General features: G+C 33.8%; 1 protein-coding gene and 1 non-coding gene across 4 annotated transcripts; both read right to left on the reverse strand.

Moving 5' to 3' along the window:
- Nucleotides 1–4,452: 4,452 nt before the first annotated feature.
- Nucleotides 4,453–17,761, reverse strand: GSL04 (glucan synthase-like 4). 3 transcript variants are annotated; one of them, XM_088812086.1, is made up of 40 exons: nt 17,279–17,761; nt 16,652–16,752; nt 16,377–16,498; nt 16,190–16,263; nt 15,916–16,020; nt 15,664–15,783; nt 15,487–15,573; nt 15,296–15,387; nt 14,959–15,085; nt 14,410–14,547; nt 14,255–14,331; nt 13,995–14,154; nt 13,610–13,747; nt 13,405–13,522; nt 12,976–13,304; nt 12,573–12,625; nt 12,416–12,476; nt 11,900–11,981; nt 11,742–11,791; nt 11,577–11,663; nt 11,342–11,470; nt 11,152–11,246; nt 10,945–11,029; nt 10,687–10,847; nt 10,430–10,553; nt 10,257–10,351; nt 10,011–10,149; nt 9,702–9,853; nt 9,311–9,540; nt 9,165–9,233; nt 8,907–9,075; nt 8,699–8,804; nt 8,476–8,595; nt 8,272–8,387; nt 8,036–8,119; nt 7,439–7,551; nt 6,479–6,708; nt 5,547–6,395; nt 4,999–5,184; nt 4,453–4,909 (listed from the first exon to the last, which is right to left on the reverse strand). In XM_088812086.1, the coding sequence occupies exons 4-40, from the start codon at nt 16,220–16,222 to the stop codon at nt 4,676–4,678; spliced, it is 5,343 nt and encodes a 1,780-aa protein (XP_088668212.1). In that variant the 5' UTR covers nt 16,223–16,263; nt 16,377–16,498; nt 16,652–16,752; nt 17,279–17,761; the 3' UTR covers nt 4,453–4,675. The 3 variants fall into 3 exon arrangements, with proteins under 3 accessions (XP_088668212.1, XP_012846838.2, XP_088668213.1); XM_012991384.2 differs by having other exon boundaries at nt 16,182–16,263; XM_088812087.1 differs by lacking the exons at nt 16,190–16,263; nt 16,377–16,498; nt 16,652–16,752; nt 17,279–17,761 and having other exon boundaries at nt 15,664–15,793; nt 15,916–16,019.
- Nucleotides 9,174–9,236, reverse strand: LOC148765910 (small nucleolar RNA J33). Its single transcript, XR_016029446.1, has one exon. It is a non-coding gene; the product is annotated as a small nucleolar RNA J33 (small nucleolar RNA).
- Nucleotides 17,762–18,408: the final 647 nt, after the last annotated feature.

An 18,408-nucleotide genomic window follows, 5' to 3' on the forward strand; every position in this document is an offset into this window, starting at 1 on the left:
TTTAGTCCTAAGAATTACAATTGTTGTAGTTAGCATAAAGATTAATGCAATAATTGCACATAGTGAAGACCTCCCCTTAGGTCCAATAATATATCTCTGTCAATAGTTGTGAGCCTTATTTCTCCATTGCCTTTTAGCTAACTCCTCAATTCCAAATCGTTCACTTTCTTCAGTAACTACACCATTTTACAGGCCTAAAGTTTGGCAATTCAAATGGAGAGTGGGTATTTCCTCCCGTGAGTATAGATAGGCAAAGGTAATGATAGTTTTTATTGACCTACAAAAAAAATGAAGACTCCCTTAAAATTTGTCTACCATCATTAAAATTAATGATGAAAATATGCTCACCAAATTTCTCATTGAGTGGCTCGTCTTTGTTTGCCTTCAGCGAAAATTCCTGCTACCGTGTGTGTTGAGTCTGCTATTGCAAGTTGCTTTTGTTTACATTAGCTATAGTATCTACTTCGAACCATGTGTAGCACGCAGTAAATACATATTTTGTATCTGTAATGTCATGATATTACCAATATATGATTTACTTAAATTGTTTAGCGAGAATCCTTGTTATTTAGTTTAATCAATTCCCGGATAGAGGCCTCCATTTACGATGCATCCTGACCATACTTTTTCAATTGATTAGAATGATAAGTGGAAAGGCTTTTAGCACAAACCCCCGGATTTAGGGTTGATGTTCTTATTTTGAAAGATAACCTCATTTCTTAACTTTCATATAAGCCAGAGAGGAATAGCCAACAACGCTTGTCTAAAAACACAAATTCACAAAACGCTGATTAGTCCACTCCCAAAAGTATAATGTAATGAATCAACCCATTATAGTTACTTTGTAGAACGTGTGTAGAACATTCATAGAGTGCTCTAAAACAATCACTTCCAATTGTATGAATAATCAAGCAAAACAATCCATTACAAAGGTGAAATAATATGTATGATTAAATCAATCAACACTATCTATTAGGAAGGTAAAATAGTATAAATGAAAGTTTTTTTTTTATTAACCAACCAATAGAACTTGTAAACATATATTATCTATAAAACTAACTTAGGGGTTTAGGGGTTTCCTTTCATTTTATTTACTTACACAAGTGACTTGATATAATATATATTATCATAATATGGTTGAGAGGAAAAAATGATCGGAAGTATAGTAGAGAGAAAATAAATTATTGAAAAAGTATTATTGTGAGATGTATTAAAAGTAATGGGGGTGGGGTACGGGAGAGGGAGGAGCCAAAAGTAGGGCGAATCAAACTTCACTTGTGTTCTACCATATTATTACCTAATATGTTTGTGTCCGGAATCAATAATCAATTTCATCGGCGACAAACGTAAGTTTTAAATACAACAAATCCAAGAATGTATTTTCTGGTTAATTTAATTATTTATTTTAAGTCTATTTCACTGATTTTACTTCCCATATATTTGTCATTATCAAACAACGAGACAAACAACGAGTCAAGACTTGAGATCCAACTTCCAATGTTCTAAATATCGGTCGTGTCAGCCGCCATATCGGTGGCGCTCGTAACACTTTACGAGAGGTGGTTCCAAAAATTGAATTTTGGAGGGTGAGTCAATTTGAGGCGGTGTGTGACGGTTTGAGGAAGGTCAAATCGATATATCAAGTTAAAAATAGATTTTCATTAACAACCAAAATAAAGAAAAAAATTACTGTATACGACAAGTCAACGAAATTAAAGGAAAAATTAATGTATATGACAAGTCAAATCGATATATCGGTTTGCGGCGGTGTGTGACGGTTTTTATTGCTTTTTTTTTTTTGATTTGTTGACGAGTCAACGTAATTATATTATTGTCATTGACGGTAAAATAACTGTCAACACAATTATATTACTGTCAACCACATCAATATTATTTTTTTGACTTTTTTGTTTTGTTTGAGTTGTTGACGGATTAACGTAATAATATTAATGTCTACTATTGTAATATTACTGTAAACACAATAATATTAGTGTGGTTGATGGTATTATTACTGTAGCAACAGTAAAATTATTGTGGATGACAGTAATATTACTGGCAACCAAATCAATATTAATTCTTTTGAGTTTTATTATATTTACCATTGTTGAACAGTCAACATATTAATATTACTCTATTAGGACATCTCCAACCTTAAAAGTTAAAAATGGACATGTTATAATTTTTTTTTATCATTTCAACAAGGATTTAACATGCCATTTTTTACCACCACCTTCAACCAATTCATTTATAATTTACCATTTTATTATATTTTATTATTTTTTTTATTTGAATATAATATATATATTTGTACATGTATTCTCACAATTTTATGGGGGATTGTGGCATGTTAAGTATTATTATAATATATTTTCAGATACCTTTCGTGAACAAGGAGTGATATATATATCATTTGAATCTTCAACTATTACGGGCCATATAAATTATATCACTCCCGTTGGAGCAAGTTTTTTTGTTCAAAAATGGTAAAAATGTTAAAATATAACTTTTGGCTTCCCAAAACCAAGAAAAGGTTGGAGATGCCCTCACACAAGAATAATGACTTTTATTGTGTTACTATTACTATGCTAGAGATTAACATAGCAATATTACTGTGTTAAACTGTAGTATAGTTAATATTACTGTGTTTAACAGTAATATAGTTTATAGACTGTCAACCACATCAATACTGTTATTTAAATTGGGCAAAAAGATATTAAAAGAAGAAGAAAAAATTCAATTATTCAAAAAAAAAAAAAAATCAACGCTGGAGATCGGCGGTCAACAGTGGCGACGGGCGAAATTGTACTCAAAATTGAGTTTTGAGTCAAAATTGAATAACTTGTGAACTTTAGTGTCAAATTGAGGTTAAATTAAATTAAACTATAAAATTGGAGCATATGAAAATGTGAGGGGTTATTTTAGTCTTTTACATACCTCCGAACAATGTGTGAACTTTTTTGTAAAAGAGTTTTTTGTCGGGATCCTTTACAAATAATTTGTAATGTTGCCATTATTTTTCTACTTCTTTTGTATGTCGGGATCACATTTTCCTCACTTGAAAATTATAGATATTTTTCCATCAGAAAAATAAGTAAGACCATTCCTCATACAATCCTACTTACTTTCCATATATACGAAATCACCAAAATCCTGTTATTTGATTGTTTAGACTTACTATTAGAGTGCATTTGGATGGAAGGATTTGGGGAAGGGATTTCAAATCCATAATAACAAATCCCTTGGACTTGTTTGGATTGAGGGATTTGGGGATGGATTTCAAATCCACACCCCTCCTTTTTAGTTATGTTTTGAGCAATTGAGGTGGATTTCAAATGACTCCAAAATTGGAGTCATTTCAAATCCCTTCCCCAAATCAAATCCCTCCCCAAATCCTTCCATCCAAACGCACTCTTATATTGTTTAACGTGATCAATGTATAATATTGTCATATATCAAATATTCAAGTAACAATAAACAAGTATTTTTGGGACTTTTTTCAAAGCTTTAAAATCGAAAGAACAACTCGTTGAATGACGTGGTTCGTACGGTACGGTACGAATAAGCTAAATGATATTTAAAGAAGAGTTTAAATTCTCACCCGATGAGTTGATTATGTACAATAATCGGATTCCATTCATATTATGCCACGTGGATAATTTAATTAACAAACTCTAAATATAAGTAAACTAAATTAAATTACCATAGTTGTAAATTTAGGGTTAACACTAACATTTCAAAAAAGGGTTAACAACTAACGAAATAATAATAATAATAATAATAATAATAATAATAATAATAATAATAATAATAATAATAATAATAATAATAATAATAATAATAATAATAATAATAATAATAATAATAATAATAATAATAATAATAATAATAATAATAATAATAATAATAATAATAATAATAATAATAATAATAATAATAATAATAATAATAATATAAAACCTTATGTCCAACGGACGGGTTTTCGGGTTTTGGGTTTTGGGTTTTTTGGGGTTTCGGGTTTTTCGGTTTCGGGTTTTTTTGGGTTTTGGGTTTTTCGGGGTTTCGGGTTTTGGGGTTTCGGGTTTTTTCGGGTTTTGGGTTTTTCGGGGTTTTGGGTTTCGGGTTTTCGGGTTTCGATTTTCGGGTTTTGGGTTTTTTGGGTTTTTGGGTTTCGATTTTCAGTTTTCGGGTTTCGATTTTCGGGTTTTGGGTTTTTGTGGGTTTTTGGGTTTCGGTTTTTGGTTTTCGGATTTCGGATTTTCGGGTTTCGGGTTTTTGTAGTAATTTTTTTATAATTTGAACAATTATATTTTTTTTCCTAAATTGTTGTTGGCTGAATAATTTTGGAGAAAAAGTTTTATTTTTTTATTAGTTTTTGTGTTTTGTATTGAATGGGCAAACCCACTTGTATATATAATATTGGCAAGAGAAATTTGAGGTATGTCCACATGTCAGTTTGTTAGTGAAATTCGATTATTGTCTTTTAGAGGCCCATCCGGTCTGAATGATCACCCTTTAAAGAAAGATGAGTTCTAAACTATATCCCATCATAACTTTCTTACACACTTTACAAGAAATATACAAAATAAGCCTAGCATTTCTCTTTCGGCAGTATAAAACGTGGAAAAAAATAAAAAATCATTGTATAAATGTCCAAGAACGCTATTGTTATGCACAATCAAGATCTGTGTTTCTTCTTCGCAGCAAGAATTGGCTGAATATGTAACCTCCTGCTAAACGCCTCATTGAAAAGGAATCGAGTCTGAAAAGCCGAAATTATAGGGAGCCAAGCTAAGACAGCTAAAGGCGCAAAAAGAACAACCCCCATTCCATAATCGTACGCCCGTGCAAAGACCCTAGTGAAGTGCCAAAATCCAGTTCCTTCAATCTTTGGTCTAAAGGTTTGTCCAACCTAAGACCAACAATTTGCAATAAAATCAGGACTAATAATTCCGAAAGAGGAAAGCAGAATATACAAGCATGCATTTAATATGAACTAACCAATATCAAGCCCCAACCGGTAGGAAGAAAAGCCAGGCAACAAACAATCAGATCCCTCAAAGATAGATGACAAATGAGTGAGAGAGTTACTATCGTAGCCAATACGCCCAAGAAAAGAAACGCTTTGAATAGTCGAAACGCCAAGTGATGATTAGCGCTTAGATATTGCTTCCCCACATTCACTGTCTGCGTAGTTTCATCAAACAAGAAGCTTATTATGAAAATGAAAAGGTGTAAAGTTATCTTTAAGCTGGCAAATAAACTTGCTACTTTTTGAGGAACATTGTAAGAGAATTATATTAGGAGTGAATTGCAAAAACACCCCTTATATTCTTTCAAATTGCTAAAAACATTCACATTGTTATTTTTTTAGCATAAATCGCCTTACGCTACATCTTTTAGCGTACGATTTGCTTTTAACTTTCTATTGGAAGATAATTTATGCTAATAGAAAATAACAGGGGGGTGTTTTTGACAATTAGAATAAATATAGAGGTGCCGAATGAAAAAAACTCATTATAATGAAAAGAAAATTGCAGGGTATTTACCTTGAGTATGAGGAAAATGACAACTATAACGATCCACGAGAGAACATAGACGACAAAGTTTTTGTTGTGTCCAGATATATCAAGGTGGTAGACCAAACCATATTGGTAAAGAAAGAATCTCAGCGAAAGAAGTAACTCTATTATTCGCGAAGTGATTCCAGAGTGAAGGAGATGAGCTTGCTCCTCGATCCACCAAGATTGCCAGCTTTTATCTTGTTGAATTCCGATCCCGCCCTGCTGTTTAATCCATTTGTTCCAATCTTTCCAATCATCCACTATCTTGCCCCAATCAAATCCGGAAGGATTAAATAAAAACGGCGCAAAAAGCCACGTCAGCGACATGAACCATATCGCGTACGTTATCAACACATAAGCCACACTGCTTTGGTACGAACGTCTAAACAAGTCATAGACGATTAGCAGAAGAAGAAGCTCAAATCCTTTCACAAAGTGACTGCGTGAATACAATCTATAGCTTTCGGTAAAGCTGGAATGGAAGACCACCACCTTTCGGCCCGTAGGCCTGTATTTGGCACCACCGTGAAGAATTGTTCGCCCGTAGTAATGGGATTTTGTGCCGTAAGAGAATGTGAAGAAAACGGCAGCTAATTGAAGTTGCATGAGAACGAAATCTTTGAGGGCATTTAAAAATCCTCGTTCGAGTCCAATCTCTATAACCATCGGCAAACCCGTTAAGAGCCCAAGCTGTATAAATGATTGAGAAGCTAATGCCGTTTCAAGAGATTTTATGTTTTTGACTTTGGCCTCAAGAAGTAGTGCTTTCTGAAGACCACTAAGGACCAGATACAGCTGCCCGTAGAGGAATACATACACTCCAATCACGGATATCTGCAAAGTCGGAGGATAAAATATGTTTTGCAAAATTAATCAGCATAAAAACTCGTAATGTGATTTTCACAATAGCTGCTTACCAGGCTGTTAAAATAAAAGCCAACGGTTGTGAAATAAAAGGAAAGCATTCGAAAGAAGTCAAATCGACGGCCAAGGCGGTATATATCACGGCTAAGAGTTTGCTCACTGTTCCCATTTGCCACTTTGGCTTCAAATTTGGAAATTTGGTTAAGTCCAACATCACGGCCTTTGCCAACTTGCATGTACTCATGATACGTAACAAATCCCCTCCGCAGTGTGGTATTGAATCCTATATATAATGTATAAGTTTTCATTAAGACTTCAAATTTAAAAAGGATATTTTTTGGGAAATATTAACATAGAAATTTTTAGGCCAAATCTCACTAATAGTCCCTCATTTTAGTGTTTAGTCCCACTTTAGTCCCTCATGTCCCAATTGTCTCATTATCATCCTCCAACTCTACAATATATCTCAATATAGTCATTAGGTGTATAATTTAGTTAACTTTAATGGAATCTTTTAATATAATTGAATTAGTTTTTTAAATATTAACACAAGATCATAAAAAATATAAATAATTTTTTGATATAGAATATATGTAGATGACATATTATAATTTTTTAAATACGTTTCTAAATTCAAGTCATATATCCACAAAATCAATGATTCGTTTTATATTAATATAAATTAATATTTTGTAAAAATAGTAGTTTTTTAAGTTATATATTTATAAGTTATATTTTTGTTGGTTGCAAATATTAATTTTAAATTACAAACTTTATTGTTTATTGAAAAAAGTCATAATTTGTCAAAAAATATTCTAACGGAATATTCCATCCATTTTGTAAAAAGATTCTGTTAAAGTTAACAGGTTTATACACCAAGGGATGATAATGAGATGGATTCTAGAGATGAAGGATGAAAATGAGACAGTTAAGACATGAGGGACTAAAGTGAGACTAAATGTGAAGATGAGGGACCATTAATGAGATTTGGCAAAAGTTTTATTTGTACCTACCTGCATATACATCTTCACTTAAATTTATGGTCTTTGATGCCTTGCTTATGCCACCTCTTGTTAAGTGGAATATCCTGTCGAACAAATCTGGATGTCCATAATGGAATCTAACCCTGCATAGTGAATCAAAATTCAAGTCCGAAATTTTCATTTCTCTTAATAATTTAGTTAATCATTTTCGTTTGCTGATTTATTTTCCCTAACATTATTTTCGAACAATTTAAAAACTTCCTCAATTGAAATTTATGTCTATAGTGCTTTTTAGCATGGTTGTATATTTAGTTACCCTAGTTTTGCAAATAAATCTTTAGTAGAGAAACGCTTATGAGAATTCGACTACGCTTTGTAAACAAATACTTAGAATTCAAATCAACAAAAAATATTAATAAGAAGACTTAAAAAGTGAAACAATATGTTTTGTTATGTTTTGTTATTGAAATTTTCTATATACCATTTTTTCGTTAAATGCCCATTTCTTTTACTAATGTGACAAAATGAGATTTAACAGTGACACAATAGTTGATGATGTGGGATGAACACAAATATATAAGTTTAAGTAACAATGAAACTTATAGATGAAACATACAAATTGCTTACTTTAGAGGATTTGCTAAAAGTCTTTGTCCAATTGTCACAAAGCTCGTCTCTTGATACGACATGAACCACGCCAAAGAAGAAACACTGGAACAGTATAAAATGTTAGTTCGCAAAAATATTTATACAACTTGATGTTGCCTCATTTTTTTTTTTTTTGGTTTATCTTTTTGGTCTCTTTCAATTCTTCTTACATTATCGATTTGCGTATGTTATAAAGAAATCGCATAGGATCTAACCTTCCTGTGAATATGTGTTCTCTCATGCCAAGAATAGTAGGAGGGCTCCTCCTTCGAACTCGTAAAAATTCTTGCAATAAATTTCTCATCTTAAGAGCTTCTTCAAGATAATTATCCTGCCACACAACTTTTATTACAATGATATTCCAAGATTAATAAAAGCTTAAAGCCGAGGAAAAGCGAAGAAAAAATCTGAGGTTGTACTTGGTTCATATCAATTGTTTGAAGAGCTTCACCACGTGTGAAAATTATTGCATGGTTTTGATTTTCAGGTTTTCCTTCGCCAATACCTGGTGGTCCCGGCAGCTTTATTCGATAGATCTCCTACAATAAGTTACCCGATAACTAAGACAAGCGCAAATCCAAAATATTACGATATATTATTTTTACTTCATCCAAATTGTTGATGAGATTATTTTCTTATTACCTGGTCAAAACCATTAACAGCTTTGAGTAGGATAGAAGAATAAACGGGCCTACCCGCCTCAATCTCTTCTCTCTCCTCGACATAAGCAACACGCAAACAGGGATACCTATGAGCATTATGAGTCAACACTCACCGTAAATTTTCAAAAGTTTGTAATTAACGGAAAAGCTTCCATTTTCCAAATATATCTCCTAAAACGAAAAATTACCTTTTCATCAAGTCAAGTATGTCTTGAGCCTGAGGGTCTCCAGTCGATTTTTGCAATCCATATATTTGACATGAAACAACGTGAGTGAATTTCATGTCTACTAAGGCATCGAGTTGCGCTGATAATGTATCGTCTGCCCTTTCAATGGCCTCATAATTTTGAAGAATATCTGTGCGAATATCATATATATGTGAATTATTTTCCTCACTCAAATTATTGGAAAGTATGAGATAATATTGAATAATTGAAGAAACAAACCATCATCTTCAGCCATGTCAAGAAAAGCTTGTAACTTTAGAGCTTTCCTGTAATACATCATTCCTCTGACTGCAGTTTGTAACACGAGAAAGGATTATAAGTAATGCTTATTTATCGAATGTCGAAAATTTTATTTCACAACTTACTGGTTCTGCTTAGAGTTTGCCCTCGAAAAGAAGCCCAATCTCTTACATCTTCCTCATTGACTTCATCTTCAAACTCGTCTACCTTTTCACTTCCCATGCGCTCCAGAAAATTTTCCCACTCGTCTGGAAATATCTTTTGCATATAGAAGCTAATGGAAACCCCTTCTTTGCTTGAGTGAAGCTCCTTTTTCGAGAACTTGACTTCTTCCATGTAGTGTGGAGTCAAGACACTGCAAGGTGATGAAAACTTATGGTGACGTCTAATATGAACCAAAGTGTAGTTTCAAATTTTCAATCTACATAGCAACGAGGAAATCGAAAAAAAAAAAAAAACCCAATAAAACATAGTAAAATGTGAAATGATACAGAACAATATACAATGAGAAAATACCTGAATGACAACATATTTCGCACTTTTGGAGCTTTAGGCATATCCATAAAGAGGGAAGTAGCGAAAAATGAAATCCGTCTTCGAGCTTCCAGGTTTGAGGGTATATACATTGCTTTATCTTTCACAGTGAGTAGCAAATGGAAACGCTTAACCTGTCATCCAAAAGCTTCGTCAGTTTCAGTTACTTTTCCTTAAATGAATCTGTTTTGAACATGTTTACGAGCTTCGGCGATGTAATATTTGACACAATTTCCAGATAAAAACCAAGGAACCAAAAGGTTTACATATTTGAATTAAATAAAAAGATACCTTCTCTATCAACGGACCAGAATCTGGTAATGGGAAATGAATGGAATGCATTGAAGCAAATAACTCCGGCTCCAAAGATCTGAAGAAATCGGCAGTGTCTCCCTCTAGTTGTTGGTCAACGTTGAGCAAATCCATTGTTCTTGTGCATAAAGAGTTACGTAAATTCAATGAAGTGGAGAAAAAATGGAGCTGATGTAACGACAAAAAAATGGAAAAGTTTAGAGAATGATCAATAGAATAGCAAACCTGGATCCATTTACGAGCAAATCAGTTGTTACAAGCTCAAATATGTCTTGAAGCTTCTTCACAACTTCATAATGATGATCTTCATTACCCTCGACCTTAATTGAAGTGTCACGTTAATATGCCATCGAACCTTAATTTATTGGACATAAACCGAGTTTGTGTATAGATATTACCAGAAGCTCGATCAACTCAGTGCATTTAGCATGTAAAGCTGGTAATTCGCTCATCTTCAGGTCCTTGAGGAGTGATGAATTTTTAATGCTTTCCTCAATTTCATCGACTATACCAGCTATAATCCTGTAAAAAAATGACATCAATAGAACAGCAGATTAAAACCGACTGAAGTAGAGAAATAAAATTACGAAATAACACACAGATTTGCAAAATGAGAATTAAAAACTGATTTACGAAATAAAGAGTCATAATGTACCTTCTCTCGATGTCACCCACCACGAGGATATCCAAGATGTACTTCAGTGATTCGTAACATTCAGTTACAGCCATGTACATGTACTTATCCTTTTTTATCCTTTTCAATAAACTCTCATGTTTTCCAACAAAATCTCTAGCAATGCTAAGAGCTGTTGATAACTGTATAAAAAAAATAAAAAAAATAAGGTAAGGCAAGTCATAACTTTATCATAAATTTATGTACGAGACTATGAAGAAGTTTGATTAAATATTTTACCTTATTTGCTAACAGAAACACGGGCCAGCGGACTTGATTAGAAAGTAATTCAGATGAGACAGGTATTTTCATCAAATGCATTTCCCTGGATAGTAACACATGCGGATATTACATATTCCTTCTATTAACCCCAATAAGTAAACCAGAAAAAAAAAAAAAAAAAAAAAAAAAAAAAAAAAAAAAGGGAAACGGTGAGGCATAAACAACCTGTTGCTTATGAGGTCCTCATCACGAAAGCTACTTATAATTTGGTTCCATACAATGGCAAACTTCAATACTCCACCTTTTTTGTTCTCTAAACCCTGAAACCATCCTAATTAAGATCGTAGAACTAAAAAACAAGCTCTTATAAGTTCAGTTTATATAAAAAAACCTGGAAAAAAAAAACAAGAAGTACCTTTAGAAACCCGGGGGTGCAAAGCCACATGAGTCCTTTGTTATCTTTTGTTTCAGGTGGCAAAAGGCAATCATTAAATACTGAGGGCAAAGTGTCGAATTTACTTCGCAACATTCCCTGAGTGCGAATCTTTTTGAAACCAAAATGATTCAGAGTATCAGTATTATACTTTGTTATGGTAAAAGAAACAAAAAAAAAAAAAAAAACAAAAACAAAAAACAGAAATGGGGCTTACTTCACCAAGATGGTGCAGAATCCCGTAAACTCCACCAAATACAGAGCAGTAAACAGAATACCATATTTGTGCATCCATGAAATATACCTGAATGAAGAGAACAGAAAAGCTCGTTATCATACACACATTGATGGTCGAAAAATTGATTGCAATTAAGACACTTACAAGGATAATAGGAGACCAAATAGCTGCAATGGCTCCAGCATTACTCTTGACTATATATTCAAAATTCTTATCAGATGATATGAGGAAGCTAAACAGCAAATATAGTCTTTATCGTGTTAGGTGCATAAAAGGACCAGGCTGCAGACACCGTTACGTACCTTTAGGGAAAAGCTCATGCCAGTCGTAGTTTTTAACCCCAATCGTCATGATATGTCTTGTTGGCGCTATAAGTGGTTTTATCTGCAAATGCCATAAAATGTAAAAATACAAGCCTTAATAAGCCTACTTCACATGTTTGTAATCAATATAATTTAATAAATTTTACTTCGTCTCAATAAAATAGGCAGTTTACTAAAACCAGCTTTTCATATGCATTATAGCATAAAAAATTGTACTGTAAATTATTTGTCCCTGCTGACTCTGAAATTTTTAATATTTAAGTCGGTAACTACGAGTTGTGCATTCAGGGAAGAAAAAGATTACGTGGACTTTTTGAAGTTCAACTCCTCTTAGGATGTCCAAAAAGGCAAATTAATACAATAACGATGAGTACGGTCGAAGTATTTACAAATAGCAGATAGTGATTCATTGATAGAAAAATTGATCTATCAATGTTTGCGACAAGCCTTACAAAAAAATGAGATCAAGTAAAAAAAAAAAGCAATTATGTTCACCTCAAATGTATAACTGAATGATAATTTGCTCAGTAATAAGAGCACCCAGAATAACGTGTACCTAGATCAACACAAAACATAGACCACTTGTTAGATGAAATAAATCATAAAAAACCACATAGTTCAAAAAGTGTTGCTGCAGAGATTTCGGAAATACTTGAGGAGAGATACTTGGCTCTCTTGCATTCCTCTTCCCACGTATAATTTAGGCTACAAAATGTGGATGAATTCACAACATGTCACTAACGCCATATATACAACTAACAACATCACACAAACAATTTCAAGATATACTTGTTATTCATTCTTATTATGAAATAAAAACCCTGGGAAAGCACATGAAAATGACAAAATCGTAAAAAAATTGAACATAAAAATAAGACAATGAATTATTATGGAAAATAAAAAAATGCTCAAAGCTAATTAACATTACATTCATAAATATTCTACAACTTTTCGCCATTGAAGCATATTTTGGTACGTTACAGTCGATATCTTTTAACGATCAGTTTCATCAATTAAAAATTGAAGTAAGCAATAATAATAAACTGAAGTTGTACCTGTCCCCACCAAGACAAGACTGCACAAATCCGACTGTTGGATGTCTCAATATATTTTCCAACTGAGGGCACAAGAAAGAGGACCATATTGACTGCATTACTAATCAAGTAACACGAAACTGCTACCATGTACGAAGAATAGCACCACTCTCCAAGCCAGCTCCCATCTTGTGAAGAATAACAGGTATATTTTTTTCTAGAACTAGAATAATATATCGGAAGAACAATTGTCCATATCATAGCCCACATTATCTTCAACACATCTTTCCTATGCCGATTCGAGTTCATTGTACATCTAGCTTTCCACGTGAACACAACGTCAAGAATCGCTGCAAATCAGATATTTACAATAATTTAAATATAAATTTTATTATTTAATTTTATCTAACTAGGCTGATTTAGATAACGCGGATTCTACTTGTTATTAACCTTGGATAAGTTTAAGAACTGCTGATGTGATGAAGATGCTCATAACATCCTCAACTACCGATGCATCAAACACTTGCAAAGGAGATTCCACCTCATGGCACGCCATAATTATCATCGCCTAACAGAAATTAAAAGTAAATGTTCAGTGTACTGACATTACAGGAAAGCATAAGAGGCAGATTTTGCCTCCAAATAAAAAATTTACCTGAAGGGATAAAATAAGGAAACTCCACATTCTATCAAAGCTTCTGAAAATCTGCCAAAACGAACGGATCTCTGCAAAATTTGTCTTCCCTAACCACTTCTGTTCTGGCGGTTCATCTACAGTGGCTTGAGGCTGACCCTAACATAATAAGTTCATAGCCGAAGATAAATTAATAATCAATAACATGAGTTAAGACAATCACTTTCCAACAAACACGGCAAGGTTTACACTATGCCGTCTCTTTGCACATAGAGTAGAAAAAAGATGAATAATTAATTGCAGCAAATATCATGTTCAGGCATACAAGAGAAAACTACTACATGTCATCTAAGCATAGAAATCTGTTTACAACACTATGCACAGGTAATATTAGAAGTAAGCTTACTCCCATTTCTTCATCTTCATTGTTATTAATTGTCTCCTCTTCTTCTTGAGTTTTCACTTTTCTTTGAGATTTCTTCTTTTTGGAATCATCTGGAGGGTGTACGCAAAAGAAATCATGATCCAGACGCATGGGCCAACCTATTTGAAAGCAATCTGGAGACCTAAAGTTTGAGTGAGAACACAACAAATTCTAAAGACAATAACTAAGCAACATCAAGGGTATCACTTTTCGTTATATTATATGAAGTGTTTATATCTTACCAGAAAAACTCGTTTAAGTCGTCATAGTTCCTCCATGTTGAATGATCCGTTGTTCCATTTTTGTTTTTCATAGCTTCCTTCAGTAAATTGGTGGAAAAATTAGAAATATTCACAAAAGAGTACTTCCAAGTCAACCAGTCTGAGATTCAAAGTACCTCACGTATAACCTCGTATATTGGAGAAATAACTTTGCTTAGGAAAGCCTCAAATCCTCCTCCATATGCCGGCATGACTGTTTCTCCAGTTATCAAACTGACTGCACCACTCAACATGCCATGCAATTCGCTTGCCATCTGAAACCAACCCATGCAAGAATAATGTTTTGTTTAGTTTTCGTACTTCATTTTATGCATATTTAGAAATTTATAATCGGGTCAAATGTTTCTGATAGATTTTTATGAGTAAAGTCTATTAATGGCATTTTTGTAAACTACAAAGATGAAAATGCAAGTTTGCCTGCTGAACAATTGAAAAAGAAGAATGGAAAATTGAAGATCTGAAAATGAAAATCACACCTCAAAACATCATGCAAATGTTAAAACAGATTGACTTGAGCTAGTGATTTAAACCCTTAGAGGTCCCCGATGTTTTCTGAATATCAAGTTGACATGCTAATAAATCTAATTTTAACCCAATTTTCTTAATGTGAGCACCGACAATTCGGAAAAGTGTCAGCTAGAAAATTGACGGCATAATGAACTTACATGGTGGAATATATAACAGAGACATTCTGGCATAAACCTTAAGTTTGCCGCTTCTCCCCATATTAATAAATATAGTGCTATATACAGAATCTTATATTGTAGAGCTTCTTGTTTTAAATACGGCAACCTGACAAAGAAAACGAAATACAGAATGAATACACCAAAATAATATCTAATCAATTATAGAGGGAGTGAAGGGCACTAGTCCAGAAAGAAAACTAAAAATACAATATTCTAGTGCTTGATGACGTTGAACCGAAATTCTGTTATTAACACTTCCACTAAAGAAAATTACGTTGCTACTTAAACTAAAGAAACTATACAATTTTATTCTCACCGGATATTGCTTTTTCTGTCGAGAAACTTGCACCACTCTGTATAGTTTTTGAAGAATTTCTTCATCAGTTCATCCACATTTCCATCCGCTAACTAAATCCAACAAAAAAGGGCAGTTCTCAGAGATGGGACACAAAGAAATTAATAAGAATCTTGTAACTGAAAATTTCAGTTATAATACTAAGGTATTACCTTTGATGCTTGTTTATGAGTCTGTCTGATATGCGAATTGGCAAGTAGAAGGATTAAATGCTCCCTCTGGTTGGTAACATTTCCTTTCTAATGAATGTTGACAAATAAGGTCCGTTAAATAAATATGAAGATAAATAGACGAGGCAATCAGGGAAGAAAAAAAAGATGACAGAGCACCTGAAATCCGAAGCAAAGCTGAAGCCAATCAAGCAAATCCATATATGGAACACGCCTTTTAAATTCCTCAGAGAAAGGCAAACCTCGAACGTTTCCGACAATAACAATTGCATATTTGATCTGTAGAGTTCTACATTTTATCAAAAGTTATTTCATTCATCATAGTATCTATGGGCTGGAATATATGGTGATACTATTCAAAAATATAAACTAGCTAAATAAATGCCACCATTGTACTTAATAGGATCAGACCTCGGGAAGTTGCATTATGGCTTGATGAACACCTCCTTGATCGAGAGGGAGAATGTTATAAGGCACAAAGAATTCGGATCTTGCATGGTCAGTGTCAGCAAGGGCCTAAACAGAAAAAAAAAATATATAAATATAAGACTTGATATATTACATGTAAAGTGGGATACTCGAGTGAAAACGGGTCTTACACCAATCAGAAATATAAAATCAAACAAATCACGGGGCAAGAGAAAAAACGGAAAACGTAAAATGAGAGGCAAGAAAACCTGGGGACCTGCTGCAGAAGTAACTGTATGTAATACTTCATATAAAACAGACGCAATGGCACGTGCTTTGATCAGCTTTTCCCTGTAAGAAGGGTTCAACACCAATATTCATGATATGAGTAAATATTTGAGAATAGTTTATTCCTATTGTGGATTTGGGAACAACAGGGTTTTGAGCAGAGTGGGAGTGCTCACCTAGTTTCCAAAGTATATTCTCCACCATGTTTGATGATGTAGTCCTTGTACTCCCGATACACACGTCGTAGCTCACGTAAATCACTCTTCTCCTTCCTTTTTCTAATTGTAACTTCTTCATCCTGAAAAACATTTGTAGATATAGTATAAGATTTAGTACATTTGTAGAAATGATTTTGGAAATATATTGGTGTGACCATAAAACTTAAAGAGAGTACGGATTTCAACTTCGCAAAAAGTTGAGAGAGCTTTTTAACTTGAATCTGAAACTGTACCTGTTCAAGCCTCTGAAGAAGAGAAGTTTTGAACTGTCGAACCCCACGACCACTTGAATTTCGGTCCAAGTTATGTGCTACTTCAAAGGCATGAAAACGGCCTGCCCACAGAGAATTCAATCAATCATTGTTAGCACACCGACCCTTAAACACACACCACACAAGTGTCTTCTTTTCCATTTCTAAGATGAATGATAACCAAAACAATTGTCGACGAACTATTTGAACTTAACTCTTACTAGAAATAGATTATCTGCAGAAAAAATAAATAAAAAATCACACTGTATATACACATCAATAATCTTTAGACCTGTTCCCCTTCTTCACTCACATGTGTATTTTTTGTAAAATATTAAAAATTATGATTTTCTTTTCCCTCTACTTCGTTGTCGTTCAAACCGCTACAAAAATCCGATATATCAGACTATTGCGGCCTCCGGCCAATTTTTTTCCCTGTTTCACTATGTGAAGACTCTGTAAACCACATTTCCAAAAATCTAGCATTCAACCATACAGAATTCAGCATTCTCCACTCACTACAATATCAATCTATTCGTTAACTCGAAACTGCTAAAAACACTACGAAAGAAAAAAGCAACAAGTTAATTATAAATGATTAAGACTCACAAAGATAAGCAACGCGGGGCTCATCAATCTCAATCTGATTGGCCACACGAAGAAACCTCTGAATCTCAGAAACCAAAGTTACCGGCAATTTCTCACTATCAAATGGCTCCGGCACATGCTCCCGCCCTAAAGTGAGCGATCTCGTGAACGGCCGCTGGTCGGTCGTCGTATAAGCCGATCTTCTGCCGCCGCTGGTGCTTGCTCGATTTCGGTCGCCGTCTGTGGGTTCTGCGACGACAATTTCCGACATCGTCTGTGCGGCGAAGAAGATACTGGATTTGGGGGCGAACGAGAGGAGTGTGAAATTGCATGGGGCAATGAGTGTGTGTGTATATATTGTGGAATCTTCGGTGTATATGCATGCTTTTTTGATGGGGTTTAATTTTCTATTGAGCTGCTTTTTTGGTTATGGGGTGTAATCTTTTTTCTCTCGCTTTTTTGCTTTTTGATGAAATCAGGAAATTGCTGTGTGTGTGTGTGTGTTAGGCGGGCAAAAGGTGAAATGAATGAATTAATTTAAAAATAAAATTAGAACCCCGCTTTTTTCCAAAAAGAAAAAGAAACAAAAGTAGAAGTTAGACTAATATGAAATCCGGTCGTTTGTTCGATTATTATTTTGTTTAGATAGTGTAGTAAGGAATCCTGTGTTCCATCTTATTTTACTATTTGGTAAAGAGAAAAAATATTCTCATATTATATTATGGTTTTAGGAGTCCTTTTTTTTTTTATCAACCTATATACTTGAAAATTGTAGAAAACATGTGCAATTTGCTAGACACCCTAAATGTTAATATATTTTTTTTTTAAATCAGGACAGTCGGATTTTTGCAATTTGTTAAAAGTTATTTGTTCTTCACGCCTTGCGTCTATCCTAATTGTTCTCCGTCCAACTCCGTTGCACCTCGTCAAATATGCTCCACGCCATCGTCAAAGTTTTGACACAAATGCATACACACATAACCACACACCTAGATATATACACACATAGGCGGATACACACAGGCCCGTTCCTAGGAATTCAGGGGCCCTAGGCGAGGTTTAAAGAACAATTGAAAACAGATGGCCCTATCAGATGAACCATTTTTTTTTATTAATGGATGTTCGAAATTGAATGTAGTAAAAAAAAATAT

The sequence above is a fragment of the Erythranthe guttata genome, chromosome 13, assembly GCF_056151865.1.
Source record: "Erythranthe guttata isolate IM_541 chromosome 13, IM_541, whole genome shotgun sequence".
In the NCBI taxonomy this organism is placed as follows: Eukaryota; Viridiplantae; Streptophyta; class Magnoliopsida; order Lamiales; family Phrymaceae; genus Erythranthe; species Erythranthe guttata.

Bases quoted from the DNA above. Each gene is read 5' to 3' on its own strand.
- GSL04 (XM_012991384.2), bottom strand. From the start codon at position 17,528: ATGTCGGAAATTGTCGTCGCAGAACCCACAGACGGCGACCGAAATCGA. The intron at 12,477-12,572 runs GTATTTCCGAAA...GTGTTGATCTAG, and splicing joins AGCCAAGTATCTCTCCTCAA to GTACACGTTATTCTGGGTGC. The intron at 10,352-10,429 runs GTAATATCTATA...ACTTCAATTAAG, and splicing joins CTGAGTTGATCGAGCTTCTG to GTCGAGGGTAATGAAGATCA.